The sequence below is a fragment of the Phodopus roborovskii genome, unplaced genomic scaffold (assembly GCF_943737965.1).
Source record: "Phodopus roborovskii unplaced genomic scaffold, PHOROB, whole genome shotgun sequence".
NCBI lineage: Eukaryota > Metazoa > Chordata > Mammalia > Rodentia > Cricetidae > Phodopus > Phodopus roborovskii.
Window position 1 is genome coordinate 8,969,427 of NW_026126469.1, and position 27,955 is coordinate 8,997,381.

A 27,955-nucleotide genomic window follows, 5' to 3' on the forward strand; every position below is an offset into this window, starting at 1 on the left:
CGTAAATGTTTCTGTCTTCATTTTCAAAACTTGCTTAAATTAAAGGATTTCCAGTGGGGAAAAACAAAACGAAACAACCCCACTAAGATATGATGATTTCCAGCCAGGAGGTGGTGGCAAGCACCTTTAAGCCCAGCAGAGGCAGGGGGATCTCTGTGAGTTTAAGGCTAGCCTGGTCTACAGAACAAGTTCCAGAACAGCCAAGGCTACACAGAGAAACCCTGTCTCAAAAACAAACAAACAAAAAGATATATGATTTCCACATTCTTGGGGTGAAGAAACTGAGATGGGAAGGTTATGACTGACTCTCACACACACATACATGGACAGACATAAACCCACACTCATTCACACCCAGACACATGCCCTCAGCCAAGCATGAAACACACACACTGGCCCACATGCAAATGCCTATACAGACTCAGCACAAAGAAGTTCAGGAGTAGAGCCAGATTGATATCCATATAGGATCTCTAACCAAGCATGCTCCTGCCAAGCTCCTATAAAGTCGTCATTCAACCCATGGTGACAGCCCCCACCTCAGGGCCTCTCAGGCAGCCGCCATTGCAAACGAGAGGGTCCCATCAACCACACAGAACTCAACCTTTGGGAGTCTCTTTTATTTCTTCTTTCTCTTGTTCTTCTTCCTTCCCCTCTCTGTCCTTCCTTTCTTCATTATTCTTACTGTGTGTGTTTATGGGAGACAGGATGAGAATGTATGAGGCTGCACACAAAGCCACAGCCCACATGCGGAGGTCAGAACCTCTCAGGAGTGGGTGCCTCATCATCCACCTTAGTGAGACGGGTCTCCTTGTTTCTCCTGCTCTCATACTCCAGGCTTCCGGCCTGTGAGCTCCCCATCCTCTCATGTCTCCACTTCCTGGATCTCAGTAGGAATGCCAGGTTTACAAATGTGTGCCACCATCCAGAGGTTTTGTCTGACTCCCAGGCATCAAACTTCAGTTGTCAGCATGAGGCTCATGAGGCAAGCACTTTTACCTGCTGGGGCTCCTGCTGGCCCCTCCCTTCCTTTTTTGCTTGAGCTAATCAAGTTGAGCAGAGAGGCTGGTTCTCAGATGTGCTAGTGTCCATCTGTGCCTGAGCTTTTCAGGAATGCACCAGAGCTGACAGCAGCCTGCTCCTGTACACATCAATATCCCCACAAGCTATTCTGTGTGGGAGGTGTTTGTACATTGGCCTCATTGTTCACACATGCAGAGACCTTTGTAACTGGTCCAGTAAAGTCACAAGAGGGTAACGGAATTTTTGTTGGTTTTAGCTCCTCTTTTATTGGTTTCTGCTCTAATTCACTGTACAAAGTTGTGCAACTTTTGGAAACAGGCTCTGCACTCCCACGTTCTTTCCAAGGGCAAACAAGCAGGTCAACAACCTGGTGTCACAATGTTCCAACCTAAAACCTGCTTGGGCAGTGTGCATAGTCATATTTGCTCTTTGGGAAGAGGACAAACAGCTTGTGACAGCAGGAATCCAAATAGGCCTCCAGTGGTGAGGCAGGGAGAGACAGGACAGGACAGACCAGACAAACTGCTAAAAGCACCTTCTAAGCTGACTTCCAGTTCTTGGCAAAACCATCCCTGCCATTCGAGAGGGAAACTTAAATCATGAAGCTAATTACTCTCCTGTTCCTCTGCTCCAGGCTGGTAACGGGTTTAACACAGGAAGGAGCCTCCCAGGAAATTGACTGCAATGATGAGGATGTATTTCAGGCTGTGGATGTGGCTCTGAAGAAGTATAATGCCAGGAACCAAAGTGGAAACCAGTTCATGTTATACCGAGTGACTGAGGGCACTAAAATGGTGAGTGGCTGCTTAACTGTGAAATCACTTAAACTCTGTGCTCTCTGGCATGGGGGTGGAGGACAGGAAGGCGACAAGGCACAGCAGGGAATCCAGCAACTTAATCTACTTGCAACAGGAGAATGCACTGGGTCTGTGAACTCAGTGACCTCCAGCCTGAAGTAAGAGTTCTGTATGGGGATGAGTAAATGGAGTAAGAGAAGACTGGGCATTATTGCCTTGCACCAAGTGAATGCCACCAAGTATGTGTGGCTGATTCTTCCGGGTTAATAGCAATGTTTCTAATAGTTTTCTTCAGTTTTGGGGGGATGCAGGGAGGCTAAGGCAGGGAGTCATGTAGCCTTGGATTAACCATAAAATTGTTATGCTGATAAGGATAAACTTAAACTTTTCATCTTCCAGCCTCCATCTCCCTAGTGCTATGATTACAGGGATGTGCCACGAGGCCAGGTTTATTTGGTACCAGAGAATCAAACACACTAGGCAAGGGCTTTACCAACTCCATCCCCAGCCCATTTCGGCTAGTTTTTACTATGCTGTCATGCCTACGTTAGTGCACTAAGGTAGGAGACAAGTGCAGGCAGGATCCACACATCAAAGAAAGGCAAAATCTTTAAGAGCTTTAAAAAAAACATAGCTGGGTGATGGTGGCACATGCCTTTAATCCCAGCACTTGGAAGGCAGAGGCAGGTGGATCTCTGAGTTTGAGGCCAGTCTGGTCTACAGAGTGAGTTCCAGCACAGCCAGGGACACAGGGAAACCCTGTCTCAAACAAAGAAACAAAAAAGATTTTTAAATAAATAAAGTTTAGAGACTGGAGAGATGGCTCAGTGGTTCAGGGCACTGGGTACTCTTGCAGAGGATCTGGGTTCAGTTCCCAGCACCCATGGTAGCTCACAACCATCTAGAACTCTAGTCCCAGGGGATCTGGTGGCTCTTTTGACCACAATAAGCATCAGGCAAAGATGTAGCATATATACATACATTCAGGCAAACACTCATACTCATAAAAGCTTTTTGAAAACGTTAAAGCTTTCAAAAAGATAAATAATAATAAATTTTACTTTAAAAGACTCTTTCTTTGGATAAATCAAGTTACTTCAGCAGAAAATAATGAATATAAAAAGAAAATCCTAGTGGACGTAGACTTATGTGTTTGTTTCCCGAAGATAAACGAAGCCTTCTGTTTCTTACTCCAGCACGGTGTGCATTCTGCTTCCGGCCACTCTGGAGCCTCAGTCCACTAGTGTCTCCACTGGATAATGGATGGAGTACGTGAGCGTTTGTTATACAGTGTCCATGTAGCCAGTGTCCCCTCCCCGTAACCAGGGATCCAAGGCCAAGGCACATGTCAGGCAAACACTGAGTTGGGTTTTTTGAGGCAGGGCATCATTATGTAGCTCTGCTGGCCTTGAACTCTAGGTCCTCCTCTCAGTCCCACAGGTGTGGTACTGGGATTACTGGCTTCGCACTATGCCCAGCTTCGACTTGACATTTTGAAAACCCATACATGTACATGTAAACTAGGTTTTACCAAAAAGAGGGCAGGGCTAATACTATGGGTACCTCTTTGGAATCGTTAAGGATGTAAGTATATTATGAACATTCTTCCAAGGAGTATTTATGTGAATGTAAACTCTTACTTTTTAATAAACACCTAGCACTACTCGAGTCCGGTCAGGACAGCTGTTTGTAATGTGTCAGGTCCCTGTACTTGCTCCTGGGTCCACCGAATGACTCCACTGTCCCCTTGCTTTCCTCAGGTTGGCGCTGAGACATTTTATTCCTTCAAGTATCAAATCAAGGAGGGCAATTGTTCTGTCCAAAGTGGCCTCACCTGGCAGGACTGCGGCTTCAAGGATGCTGAAGAAGCTGTGAGTGTACTCAATGCAAAAGCCCCCAGCCCTCTCCATGTAACCCTTGGGGTTCTATACATTTAAACGCATAGATCAAACATTAAACTTATACCCGTAGTGGGTACACCTGACCATTTGATCCCATGCACTTGTTTAAAGCTGGGCCCCCTGTCTCCTCTGGCAATCATCAGCCCTTTATGGTGATAAAATTCAAAATCCTTCCAGCCATTCTTCAATGAACAATGTGAAATTCTTATCTGTACTCACTCTTATCGAACTGTCACTCAGTAATCCTTGCCAGACTTCTCCTATCCCCAGCCTCCAGTTACTGGTGACTGCTCCTACCTTCTGTGACAACACCCTTTGTTGACCTTTGATGTCCTGTAGCTACATGTTTTCCCTAACCTGCTGATTTCCAGTCCCTTCCATGTTACAAGTGACAAGTTTTAATTTTTTACAGTTCTTTCCATTATGTACATACAGCAACTTCCTTACCCACTCATCAGCTACAGACTTTCTTAATTACAGGGGGATGATTTATATTATTGAGCTTGTTTATGAATGATACACATAAGCCTTCTACTATCTAGAAAATTTAGCCACGTCTCTGAATTCTTGAGAAGACTGAAAAATCTGGAATATGCTAATCATTAACCAGGCTTGTTGGCCGCTCATGAGAAGGTGCTCCTAATAACCCACCAAACTCATGTGTCAGACACCAGGGAGACAACAGATAGACATTTGGGCTGAGTTCAAGGTCTGGTGAAGGAGGAATATGGGAGTGACAACTATAATGAGCCTAGGTACAAATCTTGACTTTGCTCTAAGTGTCACGGAGCCGTTGGCCGCCCTCAGCAGGTGCTTTACCCTATTAAAATGAGACAGCATTGATCTCACTGGCAGCAGGAGGATGAAGCAAGATAAATCATACAAAGGATCTTATTGACAGTTTAGATGTCTTCAAGAAACACTGAATGTAGGCCCAGTGAGAGGGGATGGCAGGCAATTATTTGCCTGAGAAGCAAGCCTCTCTTCTCACAGGCTTGTATTCCCCTTTGAGATCAGATGCCAGCATCCTCCGGAGTGCTTGTTCACACACTGTGGTCATCCACAGTGGTAAAGAGCACTGCACTCCAAGAGACCAAGATTGCCATGCTAGCTCTGCCCCTCAGTGAGTTTGTCTGGCAGTTGCTATGCCCTGCACAGCCAGCCTTTCAGAGCTAACTCGAGGCATCAGGGTGAGCTCTAGCCTTATGCAAATGCTCCTGGTGCTTGTTACAGTAAGACTGAAGTACAAGACCAAAACCATTGTTCACCCCTAACAGTGGACAGCCACCATGTAAGCACCAACTGTATGCTTTCCATTAGGTGCTTTCTCTGTGTTAGTGCATTTACTCCTCACAGTAACCTGTTAAGTACAGGTGTTGTATCTCTACAAGGCAGGCAAACTGAGGAACAGTAGGCAGCAGAACAGAAGCAGGGTGGGTATTCTTAAGAGGTGAAACTGAAGTTTGGGTAAAGAGTGTGAACCCACTGGCACTGAAAGTGTTATCAGGGAGGAAGCTTAGCCTGTTGGTCCTGAGGCGCAGTGGCTGTCTTGGTGACAGAAAAACTTGTCTGGACTCTACATCCAGGCTCAAGTTGAGAAGCCTTACTCTGCCTCTCCCCAACCGGTGAAGATCAGTGACCCATGGAAGCAATCACTAGGTCACATAAATATTCATTCTTGTGTCTCAAATCTTAGAAGGCTAGAGAGATGGCTCAGTGGTTAAGCACACTTGTAGAAGACATGGATTGGGTTCCTAGAACCCAGATGGAGCCCATAACTGTGGTGATATATTGTTTATGATCTAATAAAGCCACTGAAGATCAGAATCCAAAACCAGCCACACTAGTTAGCCATAGAAGCTTGGCAGTGGTGGTACACACTTTTAATCCCAGAACTCAGGAGACAGAGGCAGATGAATCTCTGTGAGTTCAAGGACACCCAGGGCTACATGAGAGTGAATTTGTCTAAAAGAGAAACAGAGCTCAGGCCTTTAATCCCAGCACTACAGGTGCAGATTGGAGCAGAGTCTCGGATTGGAGCAATTAGTCTCCAGCCACGTTGAGGATAGGATCTCACTAGCCCTAGAGGAGGTAAGAGCTCTCTGGTGACTTGGCTGCTTTGCTTCTCTGATCTTCAGTGGCTTTATTAAATCATAAACAATATATCACCACATATAACCATCTGTAACTCTAATTCCACTGAATCTGGACTCCATGTCCACCAGATGCATGCTTGTATGCATGCAAACACACACACACACACACACACACACACACACACGAATGTATATAAAAAACACTCATTTACATAAAAGCAATTGAATCTTTAAAAAAAAAAAACTCCATTAAAAAAATTTTTCTTTAGGTCACATTTAACAACAGTACTACCTAGATGTCTCCATTAGAAAGATAAATTAGGGTAAATAGCCTCTTTCTTTTCTTTTAGGCCACTGGAGAATGTACAGCAACTGTGGGGAAGAGGGGACCTAAGAAATTCTCCGTAGCTACCCAGACATGCAAGATTACTCCAGGTGGGTGACACATCTGGGGACCTGCCCTGGAGGTGGCAGTGGGTAGGAACCTGGGGAGGGGGAGGGGGAAGTATGTTGGTGCTAATTATTCCTATGGACCAGACCACTTCACCCTCCCAGAAGGTGACAGTGGCAATGCCATCTGCAGTGTTGGGACTGTGGTAGCTGGGTGGGCAGAGGAGCACTGCACCAGGTTCTTGGATTGGGCCAGGCTTGTGTTAATCATCCCCACAGACCTATTCCAACTACTCCTGTGTTGTGTCTGCAGGGACAGGTGGGGGTGTGAGGGCTGGTTGACAAAGGATGAGGAGACACAGACTGCCTCCAGTCCTACACAGCACCCTACAGCGGGGAGACTGTGGGCTTTGAGGCCTGCCCTGGCCTGAAATCATTCCAGATTTTTATCAACTTCACTTCCCTTTTTCCTTGTCTCAGAAGGGAGATGATAGAACTACATACTTCACATGATTGGTGTGCTAGAAAAAGAGATGATAAAAGATGCAATGTCAGGGCATCATAAAACTTTAGGCACCAGCCAGGTGGTAGCACACACCTTTACTCCAAACACGCGGGTCTACAGAGAGAGTTCCAGGACAGGCTCCAAAGCTACACAGAGAAACCCTGTCTCAAACAACAACAAAAGGTTGCAGACACCAGATGACAACGATAGCTAACACTCACCAAGCACATATGTGCTGCCATGGACTAGGAACTTTACATGTATTAACTCATCTGACCATTACAGCTCCACCAGGGTGGCATGATATCCTGATTCTTCAAATGAGGAAACTGAGGCAGGAGCACTTAGGTAACTTACCTACAGCTATACAGTCAGCAGTAGAGTTGGTAGAGTAGGTCCTGTGTAAATAAAACCCTTAAGAATAACAGTAAGGAGCAACCTATGAATAATTGCAGCCATTCCCATCACTTTAGATAATGTTGTAAAGGTACCAAGGCCTTATAGAGGGAGAGGTGTATATGGGAAATGCCAGTCATGAAAGCCTTCCTAGAGCTGGCCTCTTGTGAGGTGGGGTGGAGAAAGAGAAAAAGAGATAGAGATCCAATGACAGAACACACCCAGGAAGTGTGTTCCCAAGTGGTAAGGAAGCCTTCCATCCTGATGTGGTGTCTCTACTGCACATACTACCCACTCTGCAGCTTTCCACAGTCATGTATTCTTTGTTCATTTCAGAGGGTCTATGAGAACCCTAAAATCATACATCAATGTTGTGACTATTTGCGTTTTCCTGGGGAGGGACTATGGCTCTCATGAGTTTTGGGACTAGAGAGTGACTAGACTAGATGTGCTGTTAGTAGTCCCTGCCTGGAGCACAGCCTCTCTCCAATTGTCCATATCTCTAATCAGGTTGGATGCTCTGATAAAACAAATAGATGCTACCTCCTACACTATTATTCCTCAACTCATCCTGACCCTATACATCTTGCCACCTTCTTTCTTACAGCTCAGGCACCTTCATTTTCTTAGACATCTTCCCTGATCTCATTTTAGCCTCCTGTCTTTCCTAGCTCTTGCCCACCCCAATGAGATGATCTGTTTACACTCGTTCTGTTCTACCTGATTGTCATTCCTTCATGGAAGTGACACTTAATGTCTCCCTATACCCTAGCTCAGCACCTGGCATGTGAGAGCAGAGGCAGACAAACTTCAACCAAAGCTCCCCTTGTGCTAACTAATAAGAAAGCCTCTTGCCTTCTATGCTAGTTAGTGCTTCTATTTCTATGAAGAGACACCATGACCATAGGAACTCTTATAACAGAAACTGTTTAATTCAGTGTGGTTTATAGTTCAGAGGTTTGCTCCACTGTTATCATTGTGGGGAACATGGCAGTGTGCAGACAGATATGGTGTTGGCTATGCCTTGATCAGAAGGCAACAGAAAATGGACTGTGACACTGGACAGTATCTTGAGCTTAGGAAATCTCAAATCCATCCCCACAGTAACACACTTCCTCTAACAAGTCCACACCTCCTTACAGTGCCACTCCCTATGAGATTTTGGAGGCTAATTACATTTAAACCACAACTAATCATATGATAACAAAGGAGTGTCTTCCTGCCAGCACACAATCATGTTTTCTACCTGCCAATGACTTGTTTTAGATGATGAAACTCATGTAAAGATGAACAAAGTATAACTACATTGTGTGACATAAAAAAATGGAAACACAAACATGCTTGGGAGAGTTCTCCATGAGCCAAAGCATCAGATTGAATTTGTCAGGACAAATAACAGGAAATAAATGCAGTTAGGCATCAAGAAGCTTTAACATCGAAAATAGCTATATATCTGTAATGTTCTCCCTCTTATAAAATGGTGAGTTAATGTAATTCTGTGACCATTTAAAATGCATTAAAATAAGGGTCTAATGATGTAGCTCTGCTAGTGTCACTGCTCTGGAGGTGGTGGGACTTAGTATGGGGTTGGTAAATGAGGCAGACTAAGTCTTATGCAATAACCAACTTTATTCAGAGCCTCAGACAGTTTATACTGTGAGGGTTAAGGAAGATGTGAGGGGCTGGAGAGATGGCTCAGAAGTTAGGAGCACTGATCACCTCTTCAGAGGTCCTAAGGTCAATTCCCTTAGGACCACATGGTGGCTCACAACCATCTGTAATGAGATCTGGTGCCCTCTTCTGGCCTGCAAACATACAGTAAATCTTTTTAAAATTTTGTTAAAGAAAGAAAGATCACATGAGTAAAGTTCTTATGAGTTCAAGCTGTATACAATTACAAGGACAAGCCACACTGTGGCCAAAAACATGTCTTTCCAAAGAGTCATATAAAGGATAGCTTAAACATTTAATTGAGTAGCAACAGCAAGCTATAATTAGTAATCTGAAGTAAACTCCCTCCTATCTGCTACACCTGGGAGGGGCCCAAAAACACACTCCAAGAACAATTCTGTTTTGAAGCAACTGAGGTCTCTTGTCTTGTTTTCTTGGAGTGTTCTCATAGGCACTCAGAATTCTCACACGATTCCATTCCTGAACTGTGTTCCAATTAGCTAGTATACATGAAGGCCTGGGTTCAGTTCACATCACTACATAAAGCAGGCACAGAAGCCTGTAGAGAAAAGTAGAGGAAGGAAGATCAAACTTTCGTGGCCATCCTTAGCTACTCAGATAGTTCCAGGCCAGCCTTGGGGAATATGAGATCTCTGCCTTAAAAATGAAATAATATAACATAAAAAAACACCCTATCTTTATACTCTCCATTTTTTCCTCTCACTACAGAGGAGTTCGAGACTCTTACTATCTTTAACTCATATAGGAGTTACTGGGAAGTCAGTTCATCAGGCTCTTCTAAATGGCTCGGGTTTAGGACCGCGTATATGAGAGGTGTTCTCAGTTGTTAATGCCACCTCTTTGTCTGCTCTTTGTCAAGGTAATGGGCCCATAGTGACAGATGAGTATACCTGTTTGGGTTGTGTACATCCCATATCGACGGATAACCCTGAACTGCAGCCTATTCTGAAACACGCCATTGAGCATTTCAACAACAAAACCAATCATTCCCACCTCTTTGCTCTCGAAGAAGTAAAAACAGCCCAGAGACAGGTTTGTTTCAGTTTTTCATGATATGTGATATGGTTAAAAATCTGTCAGATCAGCATTTTGTCACACAAAATAAATTACCCAGTGGCAGGAAGAAGCTGTGTGGGACATGCTGGCATGGCACTGGAGTGTCCTTCTGTGTTTTCATAAGAATAACTCTTAAAGAAAGGAGCTTTCTCTGGGGTCCAAGCAAGTAAGGGTCTCATGTAAGAAGGAAAGGGCAGGTCTCACATCTTCTTCCTTGGGTTTGTTTGTAGCAAGCAAACAGTCAGCATGGCATGTTTTTCCCAGAGACAGAAAATGAAAATGGTCACTCTGCCTTTAGGGCTTTAACAAATTTCAAAATGTTACATTGTTCCTAAAAGAGTGGACGTGACTTTCTGGGTACACCCTGAATTATACTGCCCACTTCCTCTTGGTGGTGGCTGGAAAAAGCTAGTAATCTGATCATTTATTTATTTATTTATTTGGGTTGTTTGTTTGAGGCAGAGTCTCACTACACAGCCCTGGCTATCATGGAACCCAACTATGTAAATCAGGCTGGCCTCAGAATCATAGCTCTGCCTACCTCTGCCTCTCTGACATTCTCTACTGTTAGTTTAGCTTGCCACTGTGTGAGATTTGTACTTTACCCACCTGTTCATCATGAGGTGATGGGTGGTTCAGTATGCGGATGGTGGTCAGCATGGAACCTGCCAAGAACAAAGCAGAATTTCAGTGCCTGATGACCTGAGACCAGAAGACTCGCCAAGAAAGGCCACTCCTATTCCACACTCCTCCTGTGTAGAAAATCATATTGCTTCACAAAACTGGAAGAAACATGCCCTCTTACCAACTGGGAGAAGGAAAAATTATGGGTGTCTTTGTTTGAAAAAACACACACACACACACACACACACACACACACTCATTTGCAGTTACATGAGAGAGTGTGTATGTGGGAAGATAATCAATATTTACTCAGTGATTACTTGCCTAGTAATAACGAAGGTTTGTATTCCTGGAGCTCTTATTATATCTAATTCAGTGTTTAAAGGTGTTTATAACTTTCACTCGCTGTGAATTATGTTCAACTGAACTGCAAGTACTCACTCAATCTAAAATCGTTGCAGGTGGTAGCAGGACTGAACTTTGAAATCACCTACTCAATTGTGCAAACTAACTGTTCAAAGAAGCATTTTCTACTCTTAACTCCAGAGTGCAAATCCCTTCCAGACGGTGTAAGTAGGCAAAAGTTTAATGATCGTCTTTAACACTTTGTTAACAGCATGGACAGGACTGCCAAGCATTGCAGGATGACTGTCACTAAAGCTAAGATGTCATCTAGTAGTTCACATTCCTGTTGTGAATCTCGAGTTGCTGGTCAAAGACTGCACATGTCACACTAAGTTGCTGATCAAAGACTGAACATGTCACACATTCATCAGGGATCAGAAATGGGGCCTGGGTTGTCATATGCACCTAGTCTCCTCCGATGTCATATGTCATGTGTGCTCAGTGTTCTGACAGGGTCCTCTAGACCCCGGTTCCTTACTTCAAGCTCTTCTCTCCTTGTTTCCTCATCTACCTTCATTTTAATAAACACATTCTGGGATTCTATCCCTTTGTGGATGACATCTTGTCATCTCAACCACATTTACACAGAAATGATGTCAATGACTATGCAATGTCTGGCGAATGCCCATGTGACTGAGGCACATTAGCCTTCCCAGGATAATGTTGTAGATAATTCTTTAATCTAGTAGTTCTGTTTTACAAGGGAATGTAGTTAGTTGCTTTTAATCCTTTGCTCTTTTGGGGGCCCACCACCCAGCTCTCAGATAAATCACACACAGAGATTTATTATTTCTTATACATTCCCAGCCTTAGCTTGGCTTGTTTCTTGCCAGCTTGTCTTAACTTAAATTATCCTATCTATCTTTGCCTCTGGGCTTTTTCCTTTCCTTACTTCTGTAATCTTACTTTCACTCTTACTCCAAGGCTGGCTGTGAGACTGGGTAGCTAGCTGGCCTCCTCCTATTTGTCTTTCTGCCTGCCAGACCTATCTATCTTTTCTCCTGCCTGGCTATCAACCATTCAGCTCTTTATTAGACCACCAGGTGTTTAAGGCAGGCAAAGTAACACAGCTTCAGAGTTAAACAAATGGAACATAAAGAATACAACACACCCAAGCATCATTAAACAAATGTTCCACAGCACAAATAAATATAACATACCTTAAAATAATATCCTACACCAAGGAAACAGTGGGAAATCTAGACCACAATATGCTAATTTGAGGTAATTTTTATATAGTTTATTTTTATTTTACGTGCATTGATGTTTTGCCTGCATGTATGTCAGAAGCACTGGAACTGGAGTTACAGATGGTTGTGAGCTGTTATGTGGATGTAAGTGACTGCAGCCTCTCAGAAAACATTTTGGCAGTTCCTCAAAGGGTTAAATATAAAATGACACTGAACAGGGGCTATAGGCGTGGCAGAGCCAGTTAAGTGTTTGCTGTGAAAACATGGGAACCTGAGTTCAAATCACCAGCGCACACACACACACACACACACACACACACACACACACAAAACAAAAACAAAAAAAAAAAAAAAAAAAAAAAAAAAAGCCAGGCCATGGTGTTGGTACATGACTTTAATCCAAGCACTTAGGAGGCAGAGGCAGAGGCAGGACGATCTCTGTGAGTTCAAGGCCAGTCTGGTGTACAGAAAGTTTAAGGCAGGCCAGGGCAACTTAGAGAAACCCTGTTTCAAAAAGCCTAAATAAATATCAATCACCAGCACTCACATAAAGGAGTGGTGGCATGTCCTTTATTCCCAGCACTAGGGAGGAAGAGACAGGAGGATTCCTGCCATTCACTGGCCCTAACTTAACAGGAGAACTCCAGGTTCAGTGAGGGACCCCATCTCAACCAATAAGTTGGAGAGAAACTAAGACCTCTGACATCAACTTCTGGCTTCTGAATGTGTACACACACACAGATGAAGTTATGCACACCTAATATACAAATAAATACATAAAATTACACTGAACAGAAAATGAGTAGGTGCCCTTGTAACTGCATTTCTAGGTGCAGTTCCCCAAAGGAACTCAAAACAGAAGCCTAAACAAACAAAGTGTCCCCAGCATCACTGCTCACAGAAACAAAAAGTAAAAACAACCTGCGTGCCCATCCACAGGGGTCCTATTTAGTTCTGTTGGCATGATAAAATACTGACCAAAAATACTTGAGAAGGGAAGAGTTTATGTCATCAAAAGTCACGGAAGGGCGTCAAGGCAGAAACTCAGACAAGAGCCTGGAGGTAGGAACTAAACATAACCACGAAGAATCTTCTCACAATCTCCCTGCTCAGGCTCCTGTTTATCTCTTTCCTGCCTCCAAGGACCGCCTTCCCAGGCTGGTACCATTCACGGTGGGCTGGGCCCTCCCATGTCAATCATGAATCAAGAAAATGTCAGGGCTGGAAAGATAGCTCAGCGCACTTACTGTTCTTCCAGAGGACACAATTTCCATTCTCAGCACCCACATGGTGGGTCAACACCTTCTGGAACTCCAGTTCCAGGGTTTCTGACACCTGCACAGGCACCAGGTACGTGGTAGACACACACATAGGCAAAACACTATCTATCTATCTATCTATCTATCTATCTATCTATCTATCTATCTATCTATCTATCTCTATATCTATATCTATATATTCCTTTTTTTTTTTTTTAAGAAAATGTTCCACAGACTTGCCTACAAGTTAATCTGATGGAGGCATTTTCTCAATGGAGTTTCCCTCCTCCCAAATAATTTGAGTTTGTGTCAAGTTAGGAAAAAAAAATAATAACCAGGACAGCAGGTGAGTGGATGAATGGCATCCTACATACATACACCAAAGGATGACACACCTTCAACATAAGTGAACCTTGAAGCATGGGGTAAATAAAGTATGTAATATATAAGGGAAGCACATTCATAAAGATAGGAAGTAGATGAAAGTTTGGGGAAGGGAGGCGGTGGTGGCAGCACACACCTTTAATCCCAGCACTTGGGAGGCAGAGGCAGAGGCAGGTGGATTTCTGTGAGTTCCAGACCAGCCTGGTTCCGGGATAGGCTCCAGGATAGGCTCCAAAGTTACAGAGAAACCCTGTCTCGAAAAACAAACAAACAAAATAAAACAAAACACACACACACAAAAAGGAAAGTTGGGGGGGGGGGCAAGAAAGGGCAGGATGCAAACCTTTTGCTTACTGGGTTCAGAATTTCTGTTGGGGTGAAAGTATTTTAGTAGTGATGTTGTACAGCATGGTGGATTTTAATTAATGCCAGCTAATTCTACAACTTTCAATGTTTTAAATGGAAAAGTTTACATTTTATATATAGAATCCTATCTTTATATCTTATTTCATATACACACAATTGTTTTTATCCCAAAAGGAAACACTCTAAAAATTCATATATTCTAACTACTATTTAACTTTGTCAGTTTGGGACAGTTCTAGCATATGAAGGTCTCTGTGTTTCTTAGACTCCACAACTACACTGGAAGCTGTATGGCTCTTAATACCACACAGCCTTGTTTTTCTGCATCTTTTTTATAAGCTGTTAATTAAATTGCATCTTGGCAAAACTAGAAAATGCCAGTTGCTTTTGTGTAGCTTCTCTGAGACTTCACTTCCTTCCTTGTAAGATAAGAAATGGTATTAGCAACGAGTTCCCAGCTTGTATAAAAGTAAAGAAAATGTAATAGAAAACATTTTGCTGGTGGTTGAAAGCTTGTTAGAAAGTCTGAAGTCCGAACCCACACGTCCAAGTCCAAGTCCATCCTCATGAGCCTCTCTTGATGACCCTTGTACACACATTGTTTTATAATTGGAGAGGTTTCACAATCCAGTGCCAATATGGAAAGTGTACCAGCATCACCTGGTGGCTTTTGGAAATACCTGTCCCAGGGCCCCCAGAATGATCTGGTGTGGTTGTCAGTCAGGTCAGTGACCCAAACACTAAAGTTTCTAAGTGAGTCAAAGCTGCTGCTGGAATTGAGAATGGCTACGATACCATACTCCTCATCCAGCACCAACACAGCACAATTGTAATGCCCTATGGTTTATTGGAAAGATAAATATTGTCTTAAAGCTGTAGGTAATAGCCAGACAGTGGTGGTGCATGCCTTTAATCCCAGCACTTGGGAAGCAGAGGCAGGTAGATCTCTGAGATTGAGGCCAGCCTGGTCTACAGAGTTCCAAAACAGCCAGGACACGGTTACACAAAGAAACCCTGTCTCAAAAAACAAACAAACAAACAAAAAAACTGTATGCGATGTAGAAGCACAGAGAATGTTCATATTGAACCAGAGGCCCAAAGACCTCTCAGTGCATTTTCACTTTATCTTTTTGGGGGAGATGGAGAAAGGGGAATTTATAGGAATTTTTCAGTAACGTTTTCTCTTTTAAAAGTTGTGATTGTTTTATTTAATTTTTTATATGTATTTATTTTATTTCAAGTGTATGGGTGTTTCACCTGCATGTATAAGGTGTGTGCTGCACATATGCTTGCAGTGTCCACAGAGGCCAGAGTGGACATCAGATTCCTAGGGACTGAAGTTGTGGTTGGTTGGGAGCTGTCATGGGAATGCTGGGAATTAAACCCTGGTCCTCAGTAGGAACAGTCAGTGCTCTTAGCTGCTGAGCCATCTCTCCAGTCCTGTGATTGTTTACATGCTCTGTTTTCTTCCACCAATGAATTTCTCCACGCCATTAGAAATCTTGGTAAACTTTTCAATAACTGTATAGTATTCAGGCAAAGACATCATAGATGGTTTTTACAACAGTGCTCCTACCTTTGGATATCTACATTTTTTTCTATTTTTCATATAATTAGTAACAGCAAACATTTTTATGATAAAATTGTTCCTGCATTTGGTATTTTTCCTCAAGAATAAGGCCCCAGTTTTGTATGTGATATAAGTCATTATGAAACCATTAAACTCTTCATTTGTTCATTAGTTATTTGCTAAAAATAGTTTAGTTTTAGTTTTCTCAATCAATAATTCAGCTAATGTGTTTATTTTGCTGAAGTGTTTTTTATAAAGATGCTAGAAACTTATGGCTTGAATTTCTGGATGAATAATTGTATTCTTTGCCCATTGTGTTCTTTGTGTATGGTATATGTATGTGTGAGTGTGCTCACCTGTGCAGATGCATAGAAAGACCATATGCTCATCTCACCTTTGCCTCTAAAACAAAACAAAGCAAAAATTGGAGTTGGGGGAGAGAGATCTCAGTCAGTAAAGTGCTTGTCTTTGGGTCTCTACCACACATGCAGAGAACACCTATAATCTCAGCACCAAGAAGACAGCAACAGGAGCCCCGGCTCACTTGACAGCAGCCAAATGAGCTCCAGGTTCAGTGGGAGATCCTTCTCACAAGCTAAGGTGGAGAGTCCAGAGAGGTGGCTGAACAATTAGAAGGAAGCCCTGCTCTTGTAGAGGACCTGAGTTTGATTCCCTGCACCCACATCCAGCATCTGGAAGCTCACAACCTCCTATAACTTCAGCTTCAAAAGATTCATCATCCTGCCCTTGTGTACACACACACACACATACACACACACACACACACAGAGAGAGAGAGAGAGAGAGAGAGAGAGAGAGAGAAACAGAAAGACAGAGAGTAATCCACTTACTTATACATTTACCATGTAGTGGCTATTCTTATTTGTGGTGTGTGTGTGTGTGTGTGTGTGTGTGTGTGTTGCTGTTGATACTCTCATACACTTCTCATTTTCTTTTGCTTTCAGCTTTTATTCCCTTTTTTCCCTTTTCCTTATGCAAGGATTTGTAAAGCAGGCATATTATCTTTTATTTTTACTAGCTGTTTGCCTTCAAAATTGGTTTTAATTTCTGATTTTGAACCACTAGGATGTCGGTGAGTGTAGACATAATGCCTATGTGGATATCAAGCAAAGAATCGCTGACTTCTCCCAGAACTGTGACCTTTACCCAGGTGAGTAGGCGCATGAGGAGCCATGGTGAAGTAGGGAGGGCTGCCTTCTCACCCAGGTGCACCCCATCTGGAAATGGCCATGGCAGCACAGTGCCAGAAGGGACAGTGTGTGTCCTTCAGGTGCAACGCCAGCTAGTTTTGCTTTTACACAAATTGTTCTTAAATGTGCTGTTTTGAGTTGGAGAGAACTGCATTTTGTTTTTAACCACCCACAATGGGATCCTTCCAGATAAAGGTGGGTTTCCCTGAGTGTTATGGTGGGGGTGAGAAGCTTATGGCTAAATCAACATTTCTCATGAAAAGGGCTGGCTTCTCTCAGTTACAGATAGTTCTGCACATGTCATAACAAGAGGCACCACTGTGCACATGTGGTGATGAGAGGCACAATGACACTGCCTGTTTGAGGGATCCCCATTGGAGGGTCGTTCCTTTAAGTTCACCAGACCCTTCCTCTAGTTACACGTTTCTCTTTAGTTTACATCAAGGATGTGAAATTTTAAACTGGGCATGGTGGCACACCTGTAATCACATCACTCAGGAAGCTGAAGCAGGGGGATCAGAAGTTTCAGACCAACTTTTGTTACATGTAGAATTCAAGGCTGGCTTGGGACACATCAGACCCTGTCTTGGGGCCGGGCAGATTCAAATCAAGTACAGCATATGGCTCAACACATCTTAAACACCCAAGTTACAAGGAAGACAAAGAAGAGAGAAAGAACATGGCTGTCTCGTGGACCACCTTCCCTTAACCCTGCTCTGGTTACTTCCTACCTTATGTAAATGAGGATGCTGGGCTTCTCTGTGACAGAAACCAGGCTAGACTACTCTTTGGTTGTACCTGGTGACTTTAAACCTATTTTTTTTTTCAGGAGAGGATTTGGTACAACCACTTCCTGAGGATTGCCCTGGATGCCCCAGGAAAATTCCTGTAGACAGCCCAGAGGTGACAGAGGCACTTGGTCATGCCATCAGAAAACTCAACACACAGAATAGCCATTCTTTCTATTTCAAGATTGACACCGTGAAAAAAGCGACATCACAGGTCTGTAAATAGTTGCAAAGATGGGAAGTTGTAGCCTATGTGTAGACCGATTGCTAATTTGACACCCCCCAACCCTCACCCCTGTCTTGGCTCTGGTTGGGGAAACCATACTTGGTAACAGGATTTATTGGTTTAAATTCCAAAGTCCTAACCCTTCTGTGTGCTTGAGTGTTTTGGACAAGTATAGTTAACATTCTCTGTTTGCTAGAAGTGATGGCACACACTTTTAATCCCAGCTCTTAGGAGGCAGAGGTAGGCAAATCTATGGTTTAAGGTCAGTCTGGTCTACAGAGCTAGTTCCAGGACATCTAGGCTACACAAAGAAACCCTGTCTCAAAAAACAAAAAGTCCAAATCAAAACAAAAGGTCTGTTTTCTACCTGAAAATGTCTGGGGCAAAGCTCAAAATTACCTTTGTTTTATCTGTTTAATTCTATTAGACTGTGCTTCCACTCCAAACTGGATTGATAGTTATAACACCAAGCTCTGAATCTCTACCTTCCATGAGTGAGATTTCTGCCCCACTGCTGCAGGTCCTGAGGCTGTGGATAGTGTTCTCTGGGGCTGTGGATGGTGTTCCCTGAGGCTGTGGATGCTGTTCCCTGGGGCTGTTGATGGTGTTCCCTGAGGCTGTGGATGCTGTTCCCTGGGGCTGTGGATGCTGTTCCCTGGGGCTGTGGGTGGTGTTCCCTGGGGCTGTGGATGCTGTTCCCTGGGGCTGTGGATGCTGTTCCCTGGGGCTGTGAATGGTGTTCCCTGGGGCTGTGGATGGTGTTCTCTGGGCTGTGGATGGTGTTCTCTGGGGCTGTGGATGGTGTTTCCAGGGACTATGGATGTTGTTCTCTGGGGCTGTGGATGAACTAAACCACCAATTCAATTTGCATATACCTGAGACTTTTGATGCAAACTGCCACATTAGTGCTAAGGGAACAAAATGGAGAGATGGAAGGCAGTTCAAGAAAGGAACTGATGACCAGAGGTGCTCGTGCACGGCTTTAATGCCAATACTCAGGAGGCAGAGGCATGTGGATATCTGTGAATTTGAGGTCAGCCTGATCTACAGTGTTCTGATTCCAAGATAGCTGGGAATACACAGAGAAACCCTGTCTCAGAAACAAAATAAACAAACAAATATATAGATATATAGATATAGATATATAAAAAGAGAGAAGAAAGGAAAAAAGGAAGAAGAAGAAGGAAGGAAAGGAGGGAGGGAGGAAGGAAGGAAGGAAGGAGGAAGGAAGGAAGGAAGGAAGGGAGAGAGCTGATAAAAATAATTACTATTTAAGAATGAACTTTGGGCTACGTGAGAGGACCTCATGACATGGGAGGCAAGAACCAGCCCTTGAGATAGAAATCACTAAAAAGGATCTAGTGTTGATTCTGCTCATCCCAGCAGGGACCAAATGTGCACCTGACCAACAGTGTCTGCATGTCCTCAATCCTTGTTGGCGTGGACAATTGAAAATGATGTTGCTCTGCTTTTTCACAGCACGTGTCTTTGCTTATTAGCAACAGTAAACCTTTTCCTGACTGGTGCACACTATATTGTCTTTTCTGAGATATTCAGGCCTCAGTCCACTTTTCAACATTGGGTTTTATGCTCACTACAGTCTTTATCCTTCATCTCAGCTTTACCCATTTGCCTTTTTACTTTGCTTATTGTGGTATCTTACCTATCATTTTTAATAAACTTTAATAAACAAATAAACATCACACTCCAAAATTAACCACACTCAAAGTCTATATTGTGATGATTTATTATTGTCTATGATTTATTAAAGCCACTAGATATCAAAATAGCAAAGCAGCTGTAGTAGTTATCCATAGAAGCTGGGCAGTGGTGGAATACACCTTTAATCCCAGGACTGAGGAGACGGCAAATGGATCTCGCTGAGTTCAAGGCCACCCAGGGCTACACAAGATTGAGTCAGTCTAAAAGAGTAACAGAGCTTACACCTTTAATCCCAGGACTCATGAGAGGCACTTAAGACAGGAACAGGGTCTCAGCTGGCATTGATTCTCCAGTCACTTTGAGGATAGGAAGACATTGATTCTCCAGCTACACTGAGGAGAGGCAGCAGTCTGAGGCTTGGTGAGAGCTCAGGGAGAGATCAGCCTTTCAGCCTGAGATAACGGTAAGAGCTAATGGCTTGGCTGCTTTGCTTCTCTGATCATCAGCGGCTTTAATAAATCATAAACAGTATATTACCAACTATATAGCTTAATGAACATATGCAAATATAGTTAGTATCAAAACAGAAGTTGTGAAGCTTCACATTGTTTTATGTTTGCAGTATCAAATGTATTTTATGTACTTATTCGTCATCAAAACCAAAAAGTCCATGACAGAAGTAGCACTAAAAAACCAATTAGCTTTATATTTTCATTCTTGTTCTCTTTCCTTCATCTTATACTATCTTCATATGTACATTGATTTAAGTATATTATTGGCCAGGTTCCTCATATGAAAACATGTGATATATTTCTTTCTGAGATTATGCAACCTCATTTAATATTTATTATGCATTCTAAACCCGTGTATTTTCCTGCAAATTTTTAATTTCATTTTTTCTTCAGAGTTGAGTAATATTCCAGTGTACATATATATTACTAAATTTTCCTTATCTCTTGTCCATCATCTATTGATGAACAATTAGATTGATGTCAATTCTTGGCTATAATGAATGAAACAGTAATAAACATGGGGTATAAATATCTATGGAAGGGTGTGGAGTTCTCTGGGCATATGCAGAGAGTGATATAGATGGGTCATATAGTAGTTCTACTTTTTTTAAAACGTTTTTTAAAGGAATGTTCAAACTGGTTTCCATAATGGCTGTATTAATTTGCATCCCTACCAACAGTGAATAAGGGTTCATTTCTCTCCATATCCTCTCTGATTTTGTTGTTGGATTGATTAATTGTAGCCATGCTGAGTGGGAAGAGGCGTTATCTTGAGGAAGTTTTTAACTTGCATTTTCCTGAAGGGTAGGAACACTAAACACTTTTTTGAATAGTTATTGGCTATTTGTGTTTTTTTAAAACAAAACAAAACAATACAAAGCAAAACAAAAAAACCTGCCTATCAGAGCTGGATGTGGTGATACACACCTTCAATGCCAACACTTGGGAGGCAGAGGCAGGAGGATCACTATGAGTTCAAGGCCAGCCTGGTCTACAAAGCTACACAGAGAAACCCTGTCTCAAAAAAACAAAAACAAAAACAAACCAAAAACCCAACAAAACAAGCAAACAAACAAACACACAGAAAACTTCCTATGAGTGTGTTTGTCTATTTGTTGATTGACAGTTTTATTCCCTTGGCATTTAATGTCTATAATTCTCTGTAAACTCTGTCTGCCTGCCGTCTAGTCTAGCTAGTAGAGATAACCCCATGCTGTGGGTTGTGTATCCTGCTGTTTCCTTGGTTGTGCAGAGACTATTTTCATGTAGTCCCTTCTGTTGACACTTGGGGCTGGTTCCTGTGCCAATCGAAGGCTGTCGGCTGTCTCTGTCACTGTGTGTGTGTGTGTGTTTTTTTTTTTTTTTTTTTTTTTTTTTTTTTTTTGAGGTAAAGTATTACGTGGCTTCAGCATTGTTCTTGCTCCTTAGGGTTGCTTTGGGTACTCACACTTCTGTAGTACCATATGAATTCTTGTATTATTTTTTCTAAGCCTGTGAAATACGACATGGGATTTTTATAGGTATTGCATTAATTCCGTATATTAATTTTTGTCATTTGGACATTTTCACAATATTGATTTTGCCTATCCAGGAACATGAACTCTTTTTCTATTGTCTAGTACCTTCTATAATTTCCTTTGCTGATATGTTGAAAACTTCATTGTGGAGGTCTTTGACTTCTTTAGTTGGATATATTCCTAGATACTTTTATTCTTATTTTACTTTTGAGACAGGATCTCATTATATAGTTCAGGCTGGCATGGAAGTCACTATGTAGACCAGGCTGGCCTAAAACTCACAAAGATCCACTTGCCTCTCTGCTCCCACTTGCTAGGATTAAAAGCATGCACCACGGTGCTATGCCACTTACTCTGAATTTTGAGAAATAATTTCTATTATTGCTTATCAAAATGTTTAAGTAAACATTTTCCTTTTACTTTAGGCTTGCTCCCACTGTTCCTCTTAGGAATGTCCTTCCATATCCTGGGCTCTGATTAATATTTATTCATTAGTTATTCTTTTAACTTTCAAATATACCTGGGATTTATATTGGCATATAATGTTCTCTACTGGGAAAAAAAAAAAAACAAAAAACAAAGGAATGAACTTGGGCACTGTGGCTTCATGCTTCATGCATTGGAAACCTTGATAAGTGCGCCTCTGGTGGTGGCAGTGTGGATGCAGTCTTGAAACCCTTCTAGGTGTGTTGAATTTGCCCCTCCCAGCTCTGAATTAGGTTGAGCTGTCAGCATCTGGAAGCCAGGATGGCAGCTAACACCTATAATTCTAGCACTTGGAAGGCTGAGGCAGGAAGGTGGTGATTTTGATTTTGATACCACTTGTTACAGGCCATAATGAGATTATGTCTCGAATAAAAAAATAAAAATTAAAAACGTTGAGAATATGGCTCAATGGTGGGCCTCTGGGTCCTAGCACCCATCCCTAGTACAGATAAAACAATAAAAGCATGAAGAGCTAGAAAAGGTTTCAATTGTTTTTTTTACATAATGGGATTGTGCTACCAGTATTTAATCCCCTCCTTTTTTTTTTTTTCAATAAGAGCTGTATTTCCAGGTCAATACATATAGATGCATTCTTTTCTATAGCTATGTAATACTCCAAACACAGACGCATACAGGGCTACAGAGTAAGACCCTGTCTGAAATAAATAAATAGATGATAGATAGATAGATAGATAGACAGATAGTTTAAAGATTTAAGAGGTTTCACAATATTAAAAATATAAAAAAGCAATAGATAATCAAAATATTTTCCTAATTGTGTAATTTAATATACATAAGAACTTACTGATTCAGTGTTTGACAACATCAAGAAAATATTTTAAGGTTGCCTTACCATGCCTCAGAATGTATTATAACTTAAGCCCTGAGTTACTAGTGAATGCTGTTTGTAGCTTTTGAACATTGAAATTGATACGTGTATATCAAACAGTATAGCCTGCTTTTCTTCTGCTTAGCAAAGGAAGCTAGCCCAACTAATATCCAGAAATCTTAGATATGTCCACAAACTGAAAGTCTGCATCAGATGGGGAGTATGACTATTTAAGATGGTCAATATATAATGAAAATGTCAAGGAGTGAAACTCACTGGAGTGAAAGTGTACAATTAACTGTACAAATCCTTATTAAACACTTGTTTTGTTCTAAATAACTTTACAGGTGGTGGCTGGAATGAAATATTTTATCGAGTTCATAGCCAGAGAAACTGAATGTTCCAAGGAGAGCAATGCAGAACTGACAGAAAACTGTGAAGTCAAACCCGTTGGCGTGAGTAGCGTGGTGCCTATGTGATGCTTTAAGAGTCACTTTCTCACATGCCTCATGACTGACAATTTTTCTCTTGGCTTCTGCTTTCTTGATTAGCAAAGTCTCAACTGCAACGCTAACGTGTACATGAGACCTTGGGAGAACAAAGTCGAACCGACTGTCAACTGCCGAGCATTAGAAATGGTAGGAATTCAGCTTGGGGCCAGTTCTGCCTATTCCAAAAAGCCCTATCTGGGTATTGAAAACAAATTATTACTGAAATAAACTGGGGCGGTGGGGGGGTCTTTCTTTTTAAAATAGTAAGAAGTTGTATGTTTCTATGCTGATCTTGATTTTTTTTCGGCTGGAAAGGAGAACAGGCAAACTCTTGGTCACTGAACTCATTGTCAATGCTCTGTGGCTGGCAGTGAGGAGCCAGCCCAGGCACTGACACTAGACACACACCTCCAAGATATGCCTCAGACACATACAGCACTGTGCATTGTACATTCAAGGACTCTGTGACCTACTCCCCTTCCACAGTTAATGAATCTTAACCTGCATTTTAAAAAGCTCCTCAAAGGGTTCCCACACATGATCCAATTCTGTAAGGTTACTCTACATCATCCTTCTAAGTCTTTAAAGAATGTCCTGTTGTGTCTAGCACTTTGTTAGTTATCAAAGATGGGACACTCAGATTTGCAATTTGAGCCAGGCAATGGAGGCTCACACCTTTAATCCCCACACTCAGAGGCAGAGACAAGCAGATATCTGTGAGTTCAAGGCCAGCCTGGTCTCCAAAGCGAGTTCCAAGACAGCCAGAGCTGCTTTACCAAAAACCAAAAATAAATGAATGAATGAATGAATAAATAAATAATTGAATATGCCTTGAAGCTCCCGAGTGAATCACATCACTCTGCTCCTTGTCCCTGGCTCTGCACAGCAAACTGCCTGCACTTTCTCCCCAGTCCTTAGGCAGCTGCTGTTATGTTTATTTCGCAGAAAAGCGAAGTTAATTTGTACAGCATCCAGTGCAGGTCAAATCAGAGCCCACCCTTCCCATCATGGTCCTGATTTCTAGGAGATCTTGCTTGTCTCTGAAGCCGAAGTTCTTTCACCTTTGAACACTTGCTTCAGCTGTCACCTCTCACAGGTGGTAAAAGTGGAGGTGGAGAGGGTCAAGGTAGCCATGCTTTCCTTCAAGTTGCCACCTCTCTTTTTCTGGTTTAGGTCCTTGTCATTTGCATAGTGTCTCTACACACTGTAAAAAGCTTTCTGATCCAGCTGTGAGCAAGCTCTTTGGTGGCTCAGCTGACAGAGTGGAGCTGTAAAGAAGCCTTTAAGGATAAAAACGGCAACTGTTGTAATAGAAGTGTTATCAGTGTACCCCAGCTATTACGTGTAGTTCAACCACCCAGTTTTTCCAAATGAAGAAAAACTCTCAGCCTTGGGAATATTATTAAGAACAATAGTCGGGCAAGGCTGGGGATAGAACTCAGTGGTGGAGTACTTGCCCACATGTATAAGGTCTGGTGATTAATCTCCAGTACACAAAGTCCACAAACCTCAAGAACAATCCAAAGAGAAGGCATATTGTTAATTAATTTTTCTAGAAAATTAATATAGTATTTAAGACCTAGCAAAAATCACCCCATTGTAAACCAAAATGGCATCATCAGGGTCTTAGTCTCCCTTTCCCTTACTGACAGTGTGGTTCTGACATAATGCATTCATCCTAATATTTCCTGTTTAGATTACAATGATGAGAAGGCCTCCAGGTTTTTCACCTTTCCGGTCAGTCCAAGTTCAAGAAACAAAAGAAGGAACAACTGTAAGTCCACCCTACACTTCCATGGCACAAGAAGAGCAGGATCCAGAAAGTGAAGGAAGACCCACTCATGGGCATGACAAACAAATGAGGCATAAGGTTGACCATGGTCATAAGCATGGGCATCACCAAGGCCACTGGCCCCCAAAGAGGCATGGCCTTGGCCATGGACATCAGCATAAATTAGTTCATCTTAAACCCCAAAGGGAAGATGGCTTTGACCACAGACATCTAGTGGAACATGGTCATAAGCATGGTCATGGTCATGGTAAACACAAAAATAAAGACAAAAACAAAGGAAAGCACACTGACCAGAGAACAGAGCCTTTGGCAAGCTCTTCTGAAGACAGTAGTACTATATCCTTCACACAGGCACAGGGAAGGACCACCTCTAGCCCTCCCCTAGCTCAGCCAAGTGTAATGATTACCTCTTCTGACTTTCAGGACTCAGATTTAATTGATGATATGGTGGTTACCCCACCACCATATGCCACTGAGAACGATGATGATTTCATCCCTGATATCCATGTACAACCAGATAGCCTTTCATTTAAGCTGATATCTGACTTTCCAGAAGCAACATCCCACAAATGTCCTGGACGCCCATGGAAGCCAGCTCACAGTAGAAAAGATCCAGACCCAGAAGGGGAAAAGTACTCTGAGTTTGATCTTGCTGATGCTCTTTCTTAACTTACACAGCCCACTAGCTCAGAGAGTCAGAGAAAGCACCCAGCTCACCTTCCTCCTCCACCGTCATCCCAGAAGCCTCTCCTTGTCTCAAATAAGTCTCCTCCAACTCCGTGTCCCTCCCCTCTACTTCTTCTGCAACTATCTGTCCTTCTGACTCCCTCGTACTTTCTATGATTTTTTTCAAAATAACCTTATCTTCACTTCCTGTCAACTAGTTGCTTGCTCCACCTTTTGACCTTTGATTGATTTTATTTAATCCTGCTTGCAATATTCAAACAGAAAGATCTTGGATTAAAAGGTGTGCCCTATGGCTGAGCCACACCACAACTAGAAACAGGTTTTTCCAGTAAATAATGCAACCTCATGGTTCACAGTGAGATCAAATATCCTGCAAAAATATGACTTTTTGTACCCACTGGTGAGTCCACCAGGCTCCATTGGACAGTTCCATACCCATGGCCACTGAGATACTCTAGTGGTCACTAAACAAACAAACAAACAACCTGAACATGAGAAATAGACCTGAGGAGGGGGGCACTGACAAGTATGGGAGGAAAAAAACAGAGTGAAGGATAAGAATAACAGAAATATATATATACACACACACAGATATGAAAATTTCAAAGAATATATATGTGTACATATATAAACATGTATGTATATGTAAATGAATATATATGATACATATATGTGAAATTGTCAAAGAGAAAATTCAGCTTGTTAATATTATTGATCATAAACAACCAAAACAACTGGGGCTGGAGAGATGGCTTAGTGGTTAAGAGAACTGACTACCTTTCCAGAGGTCCTGAGTTCAAATCCCAGCAACCACATGGTGGCTCACAACCATCTCTAATGGGATCCAATGTCTTCTTCTGGCATAAAGTTGTACATGCAGATAGAGTATACACACACACACACACATATATACATATATATATGTATGTATGTATACATATATATGTATATGTGTGTATGTATAATTAATTTTCAAAAATTATCCAAATGAGAAAGAGACAAGAGTTGATCCCACACCACTGAATAAATGGTATCAAAGGAGTCTCTCATTGTAGAATTGCCACAAACCTTGAATTTAGAAAAAAATAAAATCTACAAAATGCAATAAAGTGAAGGGCAGAAACTAAAACTAGGATGTGGTTTTTAACAGCTATCCCCGTCTGTGAATGCATGTATTGCTGCTGTTTGAAGTTACTGTAAGCATTTGAGCTCTAAGTGTTTCTTTTTTCTCAAATATTGTCTATCTTTTAAAATAAAATCCAATGGCATCAGGAAACATTCTCACCTTGTCAACTGGCTTCATCACTTTGCAAATGTTGAGCAGGAACATCAAATTAACCAAGTTTTGCTATACTTACAGAGGCTCCTAAACTCCTGCGAATACAAGGGCAGACCCTCGGGGGCAGGGGAGTCAGCGCCTGGGAGTAAGGCAGAATCTTCACACTTGGCACAATAGCCCCAGCAACGACCCCAGTGGAAGGGGACCAGAAGAAGCATGGGATACATGTAACATGGAAGAATGTCCCTTCGTCACTCTGCTCCTGGGTGAAATAAAATTCAGACTTGATGAGTTCACAGTGGTCTCCTTTCAGCCACCCCTATCTTGTAGCAAATCGAAGCTGTCACCAAAGTTGGGCCACACAAGCTCACAACTCCACTGAGGAACATTCTCTAAATAAGACAGGCATCCTTAGATGGACTCCTCACCGAGACACCACAGGTGCTAAGTGCTAAGTGAAGGGTTAGTGAGAGGACTTCTGCCAGTGTTTAAAGATTAGCTCTTTCTTTTTCACCCTGCTCATACTCACCAAGCCAATGGTAGGAATGATTAGACTTGCTTATTAATATTTCTAAATCTGGGTAATTACCAAAATAGGAATTAATCTATATCAATATGATGTCTACTAACTTCTCATTATCAGAAAATATCCAGTGACCACAGCGGCATATACTTGTAATACCAATAGTGGGGAGACTGGGAAATGGAGGATTACTGAGAATTTGAGGTCAGCCTGGGTTACATAGTGAGTTTGTTCAAGGCCAAAATAGGATACATAGAGAAACACCCCCCCACACACACACACACACAAAACAAGCCAG

The 27,955-nt window shown here is 42.2% G+C and overlaps 1 protein-coding gene across 1 annotated transcript; it reads left to right on the plus strand.

Moving 5' to 3' along the window:
- Nucleotides 1-1,431: 1,431 nt before the first annotated feature.
- On the plus strand, nucleotides 1,432-26,339 carry Kng1 (kininogen 1). The gene is made up of 10 exons (XM_051191216.1): nucleotides 1,432-1,817; nucleotides 3,581-3,691; nucleotides 6,168-6,252; nucleotides 9,660-9,832; nucleotides 10,942-11,049; nucleotides 16,741-16,825; nucleotides 17,695-17,867; nucleotides 23,233-23,340; nucleotides 23,437-23,523; nucleotides 25,073-26,339. Exons 1-10 carry the CDS (start codon nucleotides 1,623-1,625, stop codon nucleotides 25,835-25,837), a joined length of 1,890 nt encoding a protein of 629 aa, XP_051047173.1. The 5' UTR covers nucleotides 1,432-1,622; the 3' UTR covers nucleotides 25,838-26,339.
- Nucleotides 26,340-27,955: the final 1,616 nt, after the last annotated feature.

Bases quoted from the DNA above. Each gene is read 5' to 3' on its own strand.
- Kng1 (XM_051191216.1), top strand. From the start codon at position 1,623: ATGAAGCTAATTACTCTCCTGTTCCTCTGCTCCAGGCTGGTAACGGGT. The intron at 1,818-3,580 runs GTGAGTGGCTGC...TGCTTTCCTCAG, and splicing joins TGACTGAGGGCACTAAAATG to GTTGGCGCTGAGACATTTTA. The intron at 3,692-6,167 runs GTGAGTGTACTC...CTTTTCTTTTAG, and splicing joins TCAAGGATGCTGAAGAAGCT to GCCACTGGAGAATGTACAGC.